The following is a 15,277-nucleotide window of genomic DNA, read 5'->3' on the forward strand; positions in this document are numbered from 1 at the left end:
CATGTATTTCCTCTCTTGGCTCCCTAATGCTGTTTAATCCAGAGTGTAAGGAGGAGGGGTGTCCAAGGGCAGAGGGTCACCAAGGAGTCTCTGCCTTCCTCTTGGTCTCTTCTCCTCCTCTCTCCTCACAAGGTGCATATTCAAATTTGAAAGGGTTTGTTCCGGATCTCCAAGTGTGACTTGGGTGTGACTTGACCTTTGTCCTGGCAGGAAAATGAATGCTTGGAGCTGAAATAGAGTTACGAGCTCCAGTGTGGAGGCTCAGTTAAGGTGGGGTAGGCATGGGGGCATTAGTCCAGTCTGCCAGCTATCTTCATGCACCCATAAGACAGTAAGAAATTTGTTCATCTTAAGAGAGTTTTTGAGAAGAAGAAATCCCCTTCACCTTGTCCTCTGGCCTCACTGATGAGACCCCATTCCATCCTTTTACTCTCATTTCATTCATTCCTCTCAGGTTTCCCTAGTGCTCAATTTCCTGCCTTCCTCTTCTGTGGGTTTCCTTAGAAGCTAATCACCTCTGTTCTCAGTCCATCAATTCCTTCTCCTGCTAAGAGAGTAATTATCAGAGACTAGATGGAGTTCTGCAGTTGTGTACCTGAAAACTGGGCTCACCTTTTGGTGGGTATCAAGCCATTAGACACAACCAAGCCAAAGAACAGAAAAAGGCAGGACTTATTATTATTTGCTGCAAGTAAGTGGAACCCTGGGGATCTCTCCCAAAGCAGTGTCTCCCCAAATGGCAAAGCTGGTGAATTTTTAAGCTAAGGATACTTGCATACTCATAAAGGGGTGAGACCAAGCAGGACCCAGGGTAGGTGTCCTGGAAGTCTTACTGTGTCCCCAGTTTCTTGATTGTTGGAAATAGGTTTCAGCCTCCAAGAACTTCCCTGGGTTCCAAAGGGTAGACCCAAACAGTTGCTAGTCAAGGAAGGGAGAGGAAGCAGACACACAGGAGGAACAATTAAAAACTATAGTGCAGGTGATACAGTTTACCTCAGACTGGGACTTGAACTCGTGTACCAGGACTCAAACTCAGCCAAAAGCCAGTCTGGGCCTTGAACCCACATGGCCGGGACCCACACCCAGCCAAAATCCACGGTCTTCCAACTGAGGTCACAGACCTGGTTTCAGCACTTAATGAGGCTCAGGTTCTTGATGTCTCATCGCAGAAAGAATTCAGTGAGAGACAAAGTGATAAGTAAGAAGTGGATTTATTCAGAGAGAAACACACTCCACCGAGTGTGGCCATCGGGAGAGGGCAAATGAAGCCTCAGAATGTGGTGTGGTTAGCTTTTAAGTTTTAGTAGCTCAGTTGTGTTGACTCTTTGTGACCCCTTGGACTGCAGCCTGCCAGGATCCTCCGTTCATGGAATTCTCCAGGCAAGAATACTGGAGTGGGTAGTCATTCCCTTTTCCAGGTGATCTTCCCAACCCAGGGACTGTTGATGCTAATCAGTTTATGTTGTGCCCTCGGGCTATCTCATTCTTTAAAGGTTGTGCCCTGCCTCCTTCCCTTCTGTTTCACAAGGCCTTCCTTGGTTGCTCAGTGGTAAAGAATCTGCCTGCCAATGCAGGAGACTTGGGTGGAAAGTCCCACCCCCCAGGTGGAAGATCCCTGGCCTGGGAAGATCCCACATGCTTCGGGACAACTAGGCCCAGGAGTCGCAACCACTGAAGCCCAAATGCTCTAGAGCCTTGTTCTGCAGCAAGAGGTGGCAAGGGGTGGGCGTTGAGTTGCTAAGTCGTATCTGGCCCTTAGATACGACCCCATGGGCTGTAACCTGTCAGGCTCCTTTGTCCATGGAATTTCCCAGGAAAGAATACTGGAGTGGGTTGCCGTTTCCTCCTCCAAGGCATCTTCCCAACCCAGGGATCAAACCCTCATCGGATTCTTTACTGCTGAGCCCCCATTCCCTGGTGACCCCACAACAAGAGAAGGGACCACAATGAGGAGCCTGCACACTGCAACTAAAGAGTAACCCCTGCTGGCCACGACTAGAGAAAAGTCCACACAGCAACGGAGACCCAGCACAGCCTAATCAATTTTTTAAAATTATACATATACATATACATATAATATATATATATATACACATTTACATAAAAAAATATATATATAAACTATAGTGCAGCAGTTAAAGTAGGATCCTGGTTCTTCCTAAAGGAATATGCATAACAATATGCTTAGTTCTACAGGAACAAAGCCTCCTCCCTTGCCAGTTCAGTTCAGTTCAGTTCAGTCGCTCAGTCGTGTCCGACTCTTTGCGACCCCATGAACTGCAGCATGCCAGGCCTCCCTGTCCATCACCAACTCACGAAGTTTACTCAAACTCATGTCCATCGAGTCGGTGATGCCATCCAGCCATCTCATCCTCTGTTGTCTCCTTCTCCTCCCACCTCCAATCCTTCCCAGCATCAGGGTCTTTTCCAATGAGTCAACTCTTCACATGAGGTGGCCAAAGTATTGGAGTTTCATCTTCAGCATTGGTCCTTCCAATGAATATTCAGGACTAATTTCCTTTAGGATGGACTGGTTGGATCTCCTTGCAGTCCAAGGGACTCTCAAGAGTCTTCTCCAACACCACAGTTTAAAAGCATCAATTCTTCTGTGCTCAGCTTTCTTCACAGTCCAACTCTCACATCCATACATGACCACTGGAAAAACCATAGCCTTGACTAGAAGGACCTTTGTTGGCAAAGTAATGTCTCTGCTTTTTAATATGCTATCTAGGTTGGTCATAACTTTCCTTCCAAGGAGTAAGCGTCTTTTAATTTCATGGCTGCAATCACCATCTGCAGTGATTTTGGAGCCCCCCAAAATAAAGTCAGGCACTGTCTCCACTGTTTCCCCATCTATTTCTCATGAAGTGATGGGACCAGATGCCATGATCTTGGTTTTCTGAATGTTGAGCTTTAGGCCAACTTTTTCACTCTCCTCTTTCACTTTCATCAAGAGGCTTTTTAGTTCCTCTTCACTTTCTGCCATAAGGGTTGTGTCATCTGCATATCTGAGGTTATTGATATTTCTCCTGGCAATCTTAGTTCCAGCTTGTGCTTCTTCCAGCCCAGTGTTTCTCATGACGTACTCTGCATATAGGTTAAATAAGCAGGGTGACAATATACAGCCTTGACGTACTCTTTTTCCTATTTGGAACCAGTCTGTTGTTCCATTTTCAGTTCTAACTGTTGTTTCCCGACCTGCATATAGATTTCTCAAGAGGCAGGTCAGGTGGTCTGGTATTCCCATCTCTTTCAGAATTTTCCAGAGTTTATTCTGATCCACACAGTCAAAGGCTTTGGCATAGTCAATAAAGCAGAAATAGATGTTTTTCTGGAACTCTCTTGCTTTTTCGATGATCCAGCTGATGTTGGGCAATGTGATCTCTGGTTCCTCTGCCTTTTCTAAAACCAGCTTTTCTAAAATCCCTTGCCAGTTACCTAGTGGCAAGTTGATTACATTGGACTCTCTATGAATCTGCCTGCCAATGCAGCAGACATGGGTTTGACCTTCCCTGGTTGGGAAGATCTCCTGGAGGAGAAAATGGCAACCCACTCCAGTATTCGTGCCAGGAAAATCCCATGGACAGAGAAGCCTGGTGGGCTACAGTCCATGGGGTTGCAAAGAATTGGGCACAACTGAGTGACTGAGTACACACACAAGCCACCTCCCAATCCCGCCCCCAGGTGGAAGATGGTAACTTCAGGCTGAATAACAGATTCCTGGAGCACCGCCCTATTACCTCACCACTCACTAATCAGAGGACAGTAACATACCTGCAGCCCCCGCTGGGAATTTTGCCTATAAACATACTTTTCCCCAAAAACCTTTGAAGCGTTTGGGGTTTGGGGGCATGTGTCACCTGTTCTCTTTGCTTGGCCTTGCAATAAACCTTTCTCTGTTCCAAAGTCTGGCCTTTCAGTTTGGCCTCACAGAGCTTCCGGCACACAAACTTGCTTTGTAAAAGAACTTGGAATTGCCTTGACCAGGGAAACCTGAGTGAGGATGCAAAGATAACAATACAAACACATGCGAGAGGCTTTCATATAATCAGTACCCTGTGAGTTAGAGTTTCTAGTCCTACTCTCTCACAAGTGAGAAAAGAGAGGCTGAGGGAAATTCAGTGACTAGTCCAGGGCTGCACAGCTACCAAAGGCAAGAGAGCAAGCAATGTGTGGAGATAGGAATCAACTTGTTCAGCCTTCCAAGTCTGTCCATTTTATTGTCTCCTTCATAAATAAGTCTCTCTTCCATCTCTTAAATTTCTGATTTGTTTCTGTCTCTGTTTTTGTCTTCAGAACCACTTTCACTCTTCTGTTAACATTTGCAATGTACATTTATTGGATCCCTAGTGTGCTGAATATCAGAGACATGGCTCTGCTGACAAAAGTCGTATAATAAAGGCTATGGTCTTCCCAGTGGTCACATACGGTTGTGACAGCTGGACCATAAAGAAGGCAGAACACCAGAGAATTGATGCCTTTGAACTGTGCTGCTGGAGGACTCCCAAAAGTCCCTTGGACAGTAAGGAGATCAAACCAGTCAATCTTCAGCGAGATCAACCCTGAATATTCACTGGAAGGACTGATGTTGAAGCTGAAGCTCCAGTATTTTGGTCATCTGATGCTAACAGACAACTCTCTGAAAAAGTCCCTGATGCTGGGAAAAACTGAAGGCAGAAGGAGAAGAGGGCATCAGAGAATGAGATGCGTGGAGGGCATCACCGATGCAATGGACACGAACTTCGGCAAACTCCAGGAGAGGGTGAGGGACAGGGAGACCTGGCATGCTGCCGTCCATGGGGTCACAAAGAGTCGGACACGACTCGGCGACTGAACAACCACCACTACATCTAGCATATCCCGTTTTGTTTTACAAGACAAACAGAAGACCTGGTTTTGTCCTCAAAGAGGTGCAATGGCAACAGACTCTGCTTTTTCTCTGCATCTTGCTCTCAAACCGCCCCCCCCCCCCCCCCCCACGCCCAACTTCGTCTCACTGGAAAGTCTCTGTCTAGACCAAGCATATGGACTGTGGCGACGCAGTTAGAAATCGGAGAAAGAACGTCAGGTTGCACTTCCTCCTTAGGGCCACTAGAGGCCACCCGCCTCCGCTCAGAAGCGCCGGCCAACGCAGCCTGACTCCGCAGCCGGTGCGCGCCCTCCGCTGATTGGTGGCACCGAAGAGAAGTTGCGCTTTGATTGGGCCGCTGTCAGGTGTCGCTGCCGGCAGGTTCGGCTGCGCGAGCGCAGGGAGGCGGGTGAGTGAGGGCCCGGGGCGGTGGGGGAGTGGCTGGGGGCTGGGGGCGGTATCTGAGGGGGTGGGCTGGGTGGAGTGGGCTCCGTTGGTGCGGAGGGCCCTGGTTGGTAGTGGCCGGGGGGCCGCTCTGGGAAGGGAGGCAGCGGAGAGGCCTCAAAGTCAGCGAAGGGAGAGTGAGGCAGGGAAGGCGGGGGCGGGCAGAGGCTAGAGGAGTCAGGATGGGCGGTGGTAGTCGGGACCGGGAGCGGAGTGAGGCGAGCGCAGAGGACGGGGGTCCGCGAGAGAAGAGATGGGCGCGTGAGGTCTGCGAGAGGAAGAGGGGTCCTGCCGAGCCAGGGCGTCTGCAGGGGAGGGGGTCAGAGTGGGCAGGTCCGCGTGAGGCGAGGTGGGAGAGGAGTCGGACCGGAGAGTCGGCTGGAGGAAGGGGGTTGTAGAGAGGAGAGAGGTGAGCCTGGAGGGAGGGCGGGTGGGGAAGGAGTGGCCCGCAGACAGCCGTTGCGGGTAGGGGGAGGAAAGCTCTGAGGGTTCCAAGGACATTTGTTACCAAGTGCGGTGACTCATCGGGGTTTGAACGACTACCTAAGGCTGGGGAGGCCGTGAGGGAGAGGGTTAGTCGGATTGTTCATTGGATCAGTTGATCAGTGAGGGAGGAGAGAGCGGTAGTTCAGGGAGTCGAGGAAGAGTCATTTTAAGCAAGTAGGGAAAAGAAAGCCGTATGAGGGAGTTGATACGGAGAACGAGGGCATCAGCACATTTCATCGGTGCCAGAAAAAGGGAATGTATGAATCATTCAAGTCTGCATCCAAAAAAAAAAAAAACCAAACCACCCAAATAACAACAAACAAACAAACAAACAAAAACAACTGCATCAAGTAGGAACTAAGGGGTCCACTGTTGAAGGAGACAATGTTGATGGTTTGAGGAGTTTTAACTGTGTTGGAATTATTTCTTCCTGGACTCTGTACTGACGTTTCTCTTTCACCACTAATGGGGCCCTGCAACAAGTGCATGGTGGTTAAAGAAATTATAGAGGACTAGGCAAGCAGCCCTACATTCTAAGGGAGAAAGAAATTAACACAGTTTACCCTCCCTCAGTTGGTAGAGAATCTGCCTGCAATGCAGGAGACCCGGGTTCCATTCCTGGGTTGGGAAGATCCCCTGGAGAAGGAACTGTCAACCCACTCCAGTATTCTTGCCTGGGAAATTCCATGGACAGAGGAGCCTGGCAGGCTACAGTCCATGGGGTCGCTCGAGTTGGACACAACTTAGCGACTAAACCACCTACTCTCCCTTCTGGACTTCCCTGGTAGGTCAGCTGGTAGAGAATCTGCCTGCAATGCAGGAAGATCCCCTGGAGGAGGGATAGGGTATTCACTCCAGTATTCTTTCCTGGAGAATTCCAGGGACAGAGGAGCCTGGCGGGCTACAGTCCTTGGGGTCACAAAGAGTCAGAAGCGACTAAGCATAGCACAGCACCGTCCCTTCTATCCCGTCTCTTAAAACCTGGGCTTCTGTGTTGCAGGCAGATTCTCCAATATCTGAGCCACCAGGGAAACCACATCCCTTCTCTAGATCCAATTTAACATAGATGTTTCTGAGGAGATTGTGCCCCTGCCCCTCCCTCTCCTCACCTACTGTCTGCTCCCTCTCTCCCTCGCTCCCTTCCACATTGATTCAGGCCCCAGTAAGACTTGCCCTTTAGCCAAGTGTAGAGTCTGAAGTTTCCTTTTGCAACAAAGTATTAGGGAGAAGGGAGGAGGAAGGCGAGAAGAGCGCAGAAACCGGCCATGGCTGTTGGAACACCACGTTAAAGCCCAGCTTCTCCCAGAGGTACATCTAAATAAATCCTGGCTTATTTCATAGCTATTTCTGTCAGGCTTCTATTTCTGCTTTGTTAACTATGAATTTAGACCTTTCATGTTCCTTCAGCCCCACATTTGTGAACACGTTTTCCTTTGCTATTCTATTGCCATCTCCTGTTACAGAGTTAAAATAGAATTTCAAGAATGTGATCGTGTGCATTCAGTAGCAGACCAGTAAGGGCTTAGTGGCAGAAAGTGTGAAGGGTTAGGAATCTTAGACGTAGAAAAAGCTCCTGCTTCAGAGAAAGGATAAAGCCTGCCACAAACTTCGGCTTGCTTAAACTGTACGAGGACCTTGAGAATGTCACAAGTCATGGAAACTGGGTCAGGTCACTAGGAAGGAGTTCAAAGAAATAGCCTGTAATCAGGAGGGGTGTGTATGTGTAAGGCCTACAGTGCACAACTGGAAATGTTAAGTCTAAGGAGAGTGTTGTCTGGTGGTGGAAGAACAGAGAAAAGCAGGTAGTGAAGACTGGAAAGGTCAAGATCTGTATAAAGATTAGCTGTGCCTTTCTAATCAAAGCTTCAGAGTTCACTTGAAGTGTAAGGATTTAAAATAAAAATACAGAAAGGAATTATTGAGGACTACTGTACAAGTCTATAAGACTAAATCATTCCGTTTACTTACAGAGCTTGTGGCTTTCATTAGATCCATTGGTCAGAATTTCTGAGAACTTTTGCAGAATGTAGAAAATTGCTGATATGCCTCAATTTCATTTTGGGAGAAAAGAATAACAGGTACTTGTATCCCCACGATCTAGTGTTAACAGATGTGTCTAATTATGTATGCAGTCGTAAACATTTGGAGTATTTTTATTTGTACAAGTAGAATTGTCCTTCATGTATATTTCTGCAGTTTGCATTTGGAAGCTGTTCATGTTTTATATAGCTTTGATTCACTTTTTAAGAATAGTTAATTTACAATGTTGTGTTAGTTTCAGCAAACTGATCCATATATATATATATATACACATATACACACACACACATATATATTCTTTTTTCAGATTCTTTTCCATTATAGTTTTTTTGTTTGTTTGTTCATTTGTTGGCTGCACACGGTCTTAGTTGCAACACTCGGAATCTTTAGTTGTGGCATGTGGGATCCAGTTCCCTGACCAGGAATCAATCCTGGGCTACTTGCGTTGGGAGCACAGAGTCTTAGGCACTGGCCCACCAGGAAAGTCCCTTCATTATAGATTATTACAAGCTATTGAGTAGAGTTCCCTGTGCTATGCAGTTGGTCCTTGTTGTTTAGTTATTTTATATAGAGAGTGTGTATATCTTAACCTTAAAGCTCCTAATTTATCCCCCACTTCTCTTTCTTGGGGGGAGGGCAGTGCTGGGTTTTCTTTGCTTTTCTCTGGTTGTGGAGAGTGGGGGCTAGGCTCTCGCTGCAGTGTGGTGGCTTCTCATTGCAGAGCGCAGGTTCTACAGCACATGGGCTTCAGCGCTGTGGCATGTGGGCTCTGTAGTTGCGGCTCTCAGGCTCTAGAGCACCGGCTCAATAGTTGTGGCCCACAGGCTCAGCTGCTGTGAGTCACACGGGGTCTTCCTGGATTAGGGATCGAACCCAAGTCTCTTGCTTTGGCAGATGGATTCTTAACCACTAGACCACTAGGGAACCCTGCCCCTGATTCATTTTTAATAATTGCTATTAGTCAGCCATTTGTAGATACTAAATTATGTTTATCATTCTTTAACTTGTGATATCTGAATTGTTCTTAGGTTTTACCCTTACCAACAGAAGGTTATGAATATTCTTGCACATGTCTTCTTACATGTAAAATTTCTCTACAGGGGGTTTCTCAGCCTTGGCACCACTCACAGTTTGAACTGGACAATTCTTTGTTGTGGAGGTATATGCTATGCTTTTTAGAATGTTTAGCAGCATCCCTGGCCTCTACTCCATAGATGCCAATAGCACCTCCCAAACTGTGATAACCAGAAGTGTCTCCTGAGAGTTGTTTCTTGCACAGCATAATCACAGTTAGTTAAGAACCACTACTTCTATATGTGTGCAAAAATGGAACTTCCAGGTTGTTCTGATTCAATTTTAACTAAGATATTACCAGAGTTTCCCAGATGGCTTAGTGGCAAAGAATCTGCCTGCCAATGCAGGAGACACGGGTTCGATTCCTGATCTGGGAAGATCCCACATGCCACAGAGCAGCAAAGCCCTTGTGTCACCACAGCTGAACTTGTGCTCTAGAGCCCAGGAACTGCACCTACGGAGCCCTCATGATGTAGCTGCTGAAGCCCTTGCACCCTCGAGCCCATGCTCCACGACAAGAAAAGCCTCTGCAATGAGAAGCTCGAAATGCAACTAGAGTGTAGCCCCCACTCACTGCAGCTGGAGAAAAAGCCCTCTCAGCAAGGAAGACCCAACACAGCCAAAAATAGATACATAGAATTATTTTTTAAAAATATATTCTCACTGATAATGATTCTAGGTAGGATTTTTTTTTTTTTTTTTTCTCGTTGTAGCTTCTGTTGTGAAGGACCTTGGCCTAGACCAGCCTTGTGTCTGTGTACCCTGTGACAGTAGAGAGAAAATTGAAATTTCAGTTTGAGAATGGGTTGGGGCCTGTTGTATAGATGCCTGTATCCTCAATTTCCCAACTAGCACTAGACCTTTTTTCTTGAACAGATTTTCTGGAATTGGGTGTCTTTCTCTTAAGGTAAAGTAGATGAAGGAGAGTGGCAGGCAAAGGGATTTTAATGTTCTTATACAATGCTTAGAACATATGGTGCACCCAATCAATCAATCAATGTTTTTCTGAGTTAGTCCTTGGTAGGAATGAAGATAGAGGTGAAGAGCAAAAGCAACTGAGCTCTCTCATTCCTCTGCTCTTGTATTGTTGTTGTTCAGTCGCTAAATCATGTTTGACTGTTTGTGACCCCATGGACTGCAGCATGCCAGGCTTCCCTGTCCTTCACTATCTCCTGGAGTTTGCACAAATTCATATCCAATGAGTTGGTGATGCCATCCAACCATCTCATCCTCTGTCACCCACTTCTCCTCCTGCCCTCAGTCCTTCCCAGTGAGGGACTTTTCCAGTGAGTCAGCTCTTCGCATCAGGTGGCCAAGGTGTTGGAGCTTAGCTTCAGCATGCTTCAGCTTCAGCATTAGTCCTTCCAATGAATGTTGATTTCCTTTAGGATTGACTGTTTTGATCTCCTTGCGGTCCAAGGGACTCCCAAGAGTCTTCTCTAGCATCGCAATTTAAAAGCATCGATTCTTTGGTGTTCAGCTTTCTTTATGGTCCAACTCTAACATCCATATACAACTCCTGGGAAAACCATAGTTTTGACTTTATCGATGTTTGTCGGCAAAGTGATGTCTCTGCTTTTTATCGTTGGTAGGTAGAGGAGGACTGGGAAGATTTCAAATGAATCCAAAGTTGAAATGTCACTCTAACCTTCTTTTCTGGTAGGAATCACCAGTGGCCCTCCATGAAGAACTGCCTTTCCCATTTGCTGCTGGAGTTAATGATTTTTCCTGCTGGTAGAATCAGGGACATGCCGGCACGGTAAGGGTTAATCCACTGATTCTCATCCCAGGCTCATGGTTGGGGGTAGGGTGAGCAAGGAGAAAAAGGGAAACCTTGATTTTCTCTTGGGGATCTTTAGTCATTGCCAGTCACAGCCCACATGCCTCCTTCCCTGTTGATCCTTGACGCTATAGCTTTGTTTCCTGTTTCCCCTCGGTAGTTCCCTCTTATTTTCTCATTCCCCATCCCCCATCCCCACCCACTACCATGGGACTTGGTTTCTGAGCTAATGGGGATCCCCTCCATTTCAGGGCGGGATGAGCGGGTGCTCCGGCGGGGATGTGGTCACTGCCAGCCAGTGAGGGCGAGAGTGCCACAGCCCACTTCTTCCTCGGAGCTGGAGATGAGGGGCTGGGCCCCCGTAGACTCGGCATGAGGCCAGAAGAGAGTGACAGCGAGCTCCTCGAGGATGAGGAGGATGAAGTGGTAAGACTGGGGGCCATGATGTCACTTGGTGTTGGGACCCCCGCCATAGTGGAGATTCCATAGGACTGAGACGCCACCTCCCGATCTTCCCAGATGCTTAGATGCCCTGTCATAAACAGGCCCTCTTTTGATGATAGGCAAGGGCAGTGGAGACTGGTTAGACTGCCTCTCCTTGAAGCCCCTATGTTTTTGCCCGCCTCCTGTTGTCTCATGATTATTGGTTCTCTGACTCTTCTGCCTGGGTACACACCATGGCAGGAGGAATCCCTGCAGGAACCCCAATCTAGGCCTGAATTAGGAGACAACCTTAACCCCCCAAGTCCAGAGTCCTGACAAGAAACTCTGCCCTAAGGAGATGATGAGTCAGTGTTCCCTGATAAAGGCAGGTTCAGGTGAGAAGTTCCTGAGCTCCTGACGGCACTTCCTCCTGATAGCCTCCTGAACCTCAGATCATTGTTGGCATCTGTGCCATGACCAAGAAATCCAAGTCCAAGCCAATGACCCAGATCCTAGAGCGGCTCTGCAGGTTTGACTACCTGACTGTCATCATCCTGGGAGAAGACGTGATCCTCAATGAACCTGTGGAAAACTGGCCATCCTGCCACTGCCTCATCTCCTTCCACTCCAAAGGTTGGTGTCTGTGAAGGAAAATGGGAAGGAGTGGTACTGGGAATGCTGCACTGGGAAATGAGGCTCTTACTGTCAAATAGTAAAGAAGTCGTCCTCTCTTCCCAACACTAGAGAACAGTGCAAAGGGGTTTGCTTCTCCTACATCTTGGAGAAGTTGCTGGGGTTAGTTTAAAGCCCATATTCAAACCTCAGGACAGCTCTAAGATTCTTCAGATCTCTGACAGAATTGGTCTCTGGAAGGACCCTACAAGTAGTTTCTGTTTTGCTTTTTCCCTGATGGATTTTCTAGACTTGAGAAATTGGGCAGGAGGATGAGTGCTGGGTTGGGCGGGTTGTGGAGCTCAGTGGCAACGAATAGCTTTAACACATTTCTGTTTCTCTTGCTGTTTTCTCACTGTTTCTCTCACTTTCTTTCTTCCACCTCTCTATTTCCTCTCTCCATCCCAGGCTTTCCCCTGGACAAAGCTGTTGCTTACTCCAAGCTTCGAAACCCTTTTCTTATCAATGACCTGGCTATGCAGTATTACATCCAGGATAGGTACAGCTTTCTGTTGACTGGTGGGATGGGTGCCCCCGAGATCACGCCTGTTTTAGAGAACCCACTCTGGGAGGGGCAGAGTCAAACATACATGCTGAATTGTTGTACCAAACCCTCTTGAGTTCTGTACACGGGTGTCTCCCAGTTCCTGAGTGAATGAAATCCCTAGCCTCTCCCCTCGTCACCTGCCTCCACCTCTCCCAGCTAATTTATTCGGGGGTAACAGGAGGGAGGTGTACCGGATCCTGCAGGAGGAAGGTATTGACCTGCCTCGATACGCTGTGCTCAACCGTGACCCTGCCCGGCCTGAGGGTGAGTACCTGGCCTTGTCCAGTCCTACCCTGCCCCGCTTTCTGTGACTGAGCCCAGTTCTCCATTCTCTAGATAGCTATGTGCCACCTGTCTCTGTGAGGCTTTGGTTACTGGACTATGGGTAGAGCTAGAGCCATAGGTCTTTGGACAGAATCTGAGACCTCTCTACAGATGTTAGTTACCATATCTATTATTAAAGTATGGTCATAGAAATTTGAGGGTTATGGAGATTAAAACTGAGAGAAGTGGGAGTTGGAAGCATTCTTGGGCCCTAGGAATGACCGCACACCTACCTTTCAGAGTGCAACCTGATAGAGGGTGAAGACCAGGTGGAGGTAAATGGAGCCGTCTTTCCCAAGCCCTTTGTGGAGAAGCCCGTGAGCGCGGAGGACCACAACGTTTACATCTACTACCCCAGCTCAGCTGGTGGAGGAAGCCAGCGCCTCTTCCGTAAGGTGTGGGAGACGTCTGGGGAGGCAGAGAAGTAGAAGACGAGAATGAAGTTGTGGGAAGGGAAGCTGGAAGACTGGGGGACAAGTTAGAAGCAACCTTTTTTCTCTTCCCCTTCCTTTTTCTCCTGAAGATTGGCAGCCGAAGCAGTGTTTACTCTCCAGAGAGCAGCGTCCGAAAGACAGGCTCATACATCTATGAGGAGTTTATGCCAACAGATGGCACAGATGTCAAGGTTATGGTGGATACGGGGATTTAAGAGGTTATAAATGTCTGAGTGGGGTGGGGTGCTTGTGAAGCAAGTAGAAGTGTAGGGAAGCAGTTATAACAAATAAAGTGTGAATGGGATTGGCTTTCATATGCAGGTGAAGATAAGGATTGGGGAAGTAGGTATTTATATTGTCACTATCAGAGCGAGGGCAAGGGTAATGTGGAAAATGCAATAATGTTGGTAAGTTATTTCTTAGTGTGGACTAGGCGATAGTTTTAGAGTCCCATGGAGAAAGTTTCTTAATGATACTGAAGTTCCATCTCAGTAAAAAAAAAGTCAGTCTTCTTGTTCTTAATATTCAGGGGATTTGTTTGTTTTGTTTATGTTTACTGGGAAACTAGCCTACAGACATGACGTTCATATTGCCTTCTCATATACAGGGTGAGCTGTGGGCATACTCAGTGATGCTATGTACCTGCAGGTGTATACAGTGGGGCCAGACTATGCCCATGCTGAAGCCAGAAAATCTCCAGCTTTGGATGGGAAGGTTGAACGAGACAGTGAGGGGAAAGAGATTCGATATCCAGTCATGCTGACCGCCATGGAAAAGCTGGTGGCCAGGAAAGTCTGCGTAGCTTTTAAGGTGAGAGAGACCCCTTGGTAGGGAGGTCGTGCAGGAGCGGGGTGCAGGGGAGGGGCTCTGGCATGAGGGAGAGGTTGGTGGGGCGAAGCTGAGAAGGAAGCGTGGCTCTCTTGTTCTCATCTTCCCTTCTTCCCCTTGCAGCAAACAGTTTGTGGTTTTGATCTCCTCCGTGCCAATGGTCACTCCTTTGTGTGTGATGTCAATGGCTTCAGTTTTGTCAAGAATTCAATGAAATACTATGATGACTGTGCCAAGATTCTAGGGTAAGGGACACAGTGGTCTGGGCTGGGGAGAATGGGCTTAAAGAGAATAGCGAAGTTTTTAATTTAAAGACACCTTGTTTTGTTGAACTTTGCAGGTATTGTGTTTTTTTATATTTTGAAGGCTTGTGGCAACCTTTGAGCAAGTCTATTTTCACCATTTTTCTAACAGCATTTCCTAACTTCATGTCTCTGTGTAACATTTTGGTAATTCTCACAGTATTCCCAGCTTTTTCATTGTTATTATGCTTGTCATAATGATCTGTGATCAGTGATCTTTTTTTTTTTTTTGTAATGATCAGTGATCTTTGATGTTACTATTGCAAAAAGATTAGAACTTGCTGAAGGCTCAGATGATGGTTAGCACTTTTAGCAATAAGTATTTTTTAATTAAGGTATGTACATTGTTTTTTTAGACATAATACTTTTGCACACTTACTAGACTATGGTAACTTTCCATATGCACTGCCAAATAAGAAGACTCCTGTGACTCACTTTATAGAGATATTCACTATATTGCAGTGGTCTGGAACTGAACTCTCAATGTCCCTGAGGTCTGCCTGTACTTTAAATGCTGTAAAAATGATTTAAAAGTGAAAAAGGAAAGTAGAGAAAGGGTTCCTCAACTCTCTTGCCTTCCCAACATTGCTCTCCCCAGAGGGAATTAGTGTTAACTGTTTTAGGCATAACAATATGTCTTTTTCTTCTGTATATAAACAGACTACTTATTGTACTAAATATGATCATACCATAATACTGTCTTTCACCTTGACTTTTTAATATGTAAAACATTCAAAAACGTATAAGGAATGATGGCTACGGTGAATATCAGTATATTCACCATTGAGCTTAAGAAATAAAATATTAAGACTATAGTTGAGGGAATTCCCTTTCAGCCCAGTGATTAGGGCTTGGCGCTTTCACTGCTGAGGGCCCAGGGTTTAATACCTGGTTAGGGAACTAAAATCTTATAAGCTGTGTGGTGCAACCAAAAAAAAAAAAAAAAAAACACACATAGAGTTAAAGCCCCTGCATAAACATTACTAATAACATCCCCTCCCCCCCCACCCAGAGGTAAACACAATCTTTATTACAAAAGATGAATTTTTTTTGCAGCTCTTTAGACTTTATATT

At 46.7% G+C, this 15,277-nt stretch overlaps 1 protein-coding gene across 12 annotated transcripts in view; it reads left to right on the forward strand.

Moving 5' to 3' along the window:
* The first annotated feature begins 5,165 nt into the window (after positions 1–5,165).
* PPIP5K1 (diphosphoinositol pentakisphosphate kinase 1) overlaps positions 5,166–15,277 on the forward strand; it is a 39,210-nt gene continuing 29,098 nt past the window's right edge. For 3 of the 12 annotated variants that reach the window (XM_070477976.1, XM_020881411.2, XM_020881412.2), the window contains exons 1-12: positions 5,210–5,258; positions 6,997–7,087; positions 7,750–7,857; positions 10,557–10,652; positions 10,925–11,099; positions 11,534–11,729; positions 12,177–12,267; positions 12,494–12,579; positions 12,880–13,034; positions 13,163–13,264; positions 13,722–13,883; positions 14,025–14,146. In XM_070477976.1, the coding sequence (XP_070334077.1) occupies positions 10,953–11,099; positions 11,534–11,729; positions 12,177–12,267; positions 12,494–12,579; positions 12,880–13,034; positions 13,163–13,264; positions 13,722–13,883; positions 14,025–14,146 (1,061 nt within the window). In that variant the 5' untranslated portion in view covers positions 5,210–5,258; positions 6,997–7,087; positions 7,750–7,857; positions 10,557–10,652; positions 10,925–10,952. Of the gene's footprint in view, positions 5,259–6,996; positions 7,088–7,749; positions 7,858–10,556; positions 10,653–10,924; positions 11,100–11,481; positions 11,730–12,176; positions 12,268–12,493; positions 12,580–12,879; positions 13,035–13,162; positions 13,265–13,680; positions 13,884–14,024; positions 14,147–15,277 lie in introns of those variants that run through there. The other 9 variants (XM_070477971.1, XM_070477975.1, XM_020881410.2 and 6 more) reach the window with 7 other exon arrangements.

This window comes from Odocoileus virginianus, chromosome 16, assembly GCF_023699985.2.
Source record: "Odocoileus virginianus isolate 20LAN1187 ecotype Illinois chromosome 16, Ovbor_1.2, whole genome shotgun sequence".
In the NCBI taxonomy this organism is placed as follows: domain Eukaryota; kingdom Metazoa; phylum Chordata; class Mammalia; order Artiodactyla; family Cervidae; genus Odocoileus; species Odocoileus virginianus.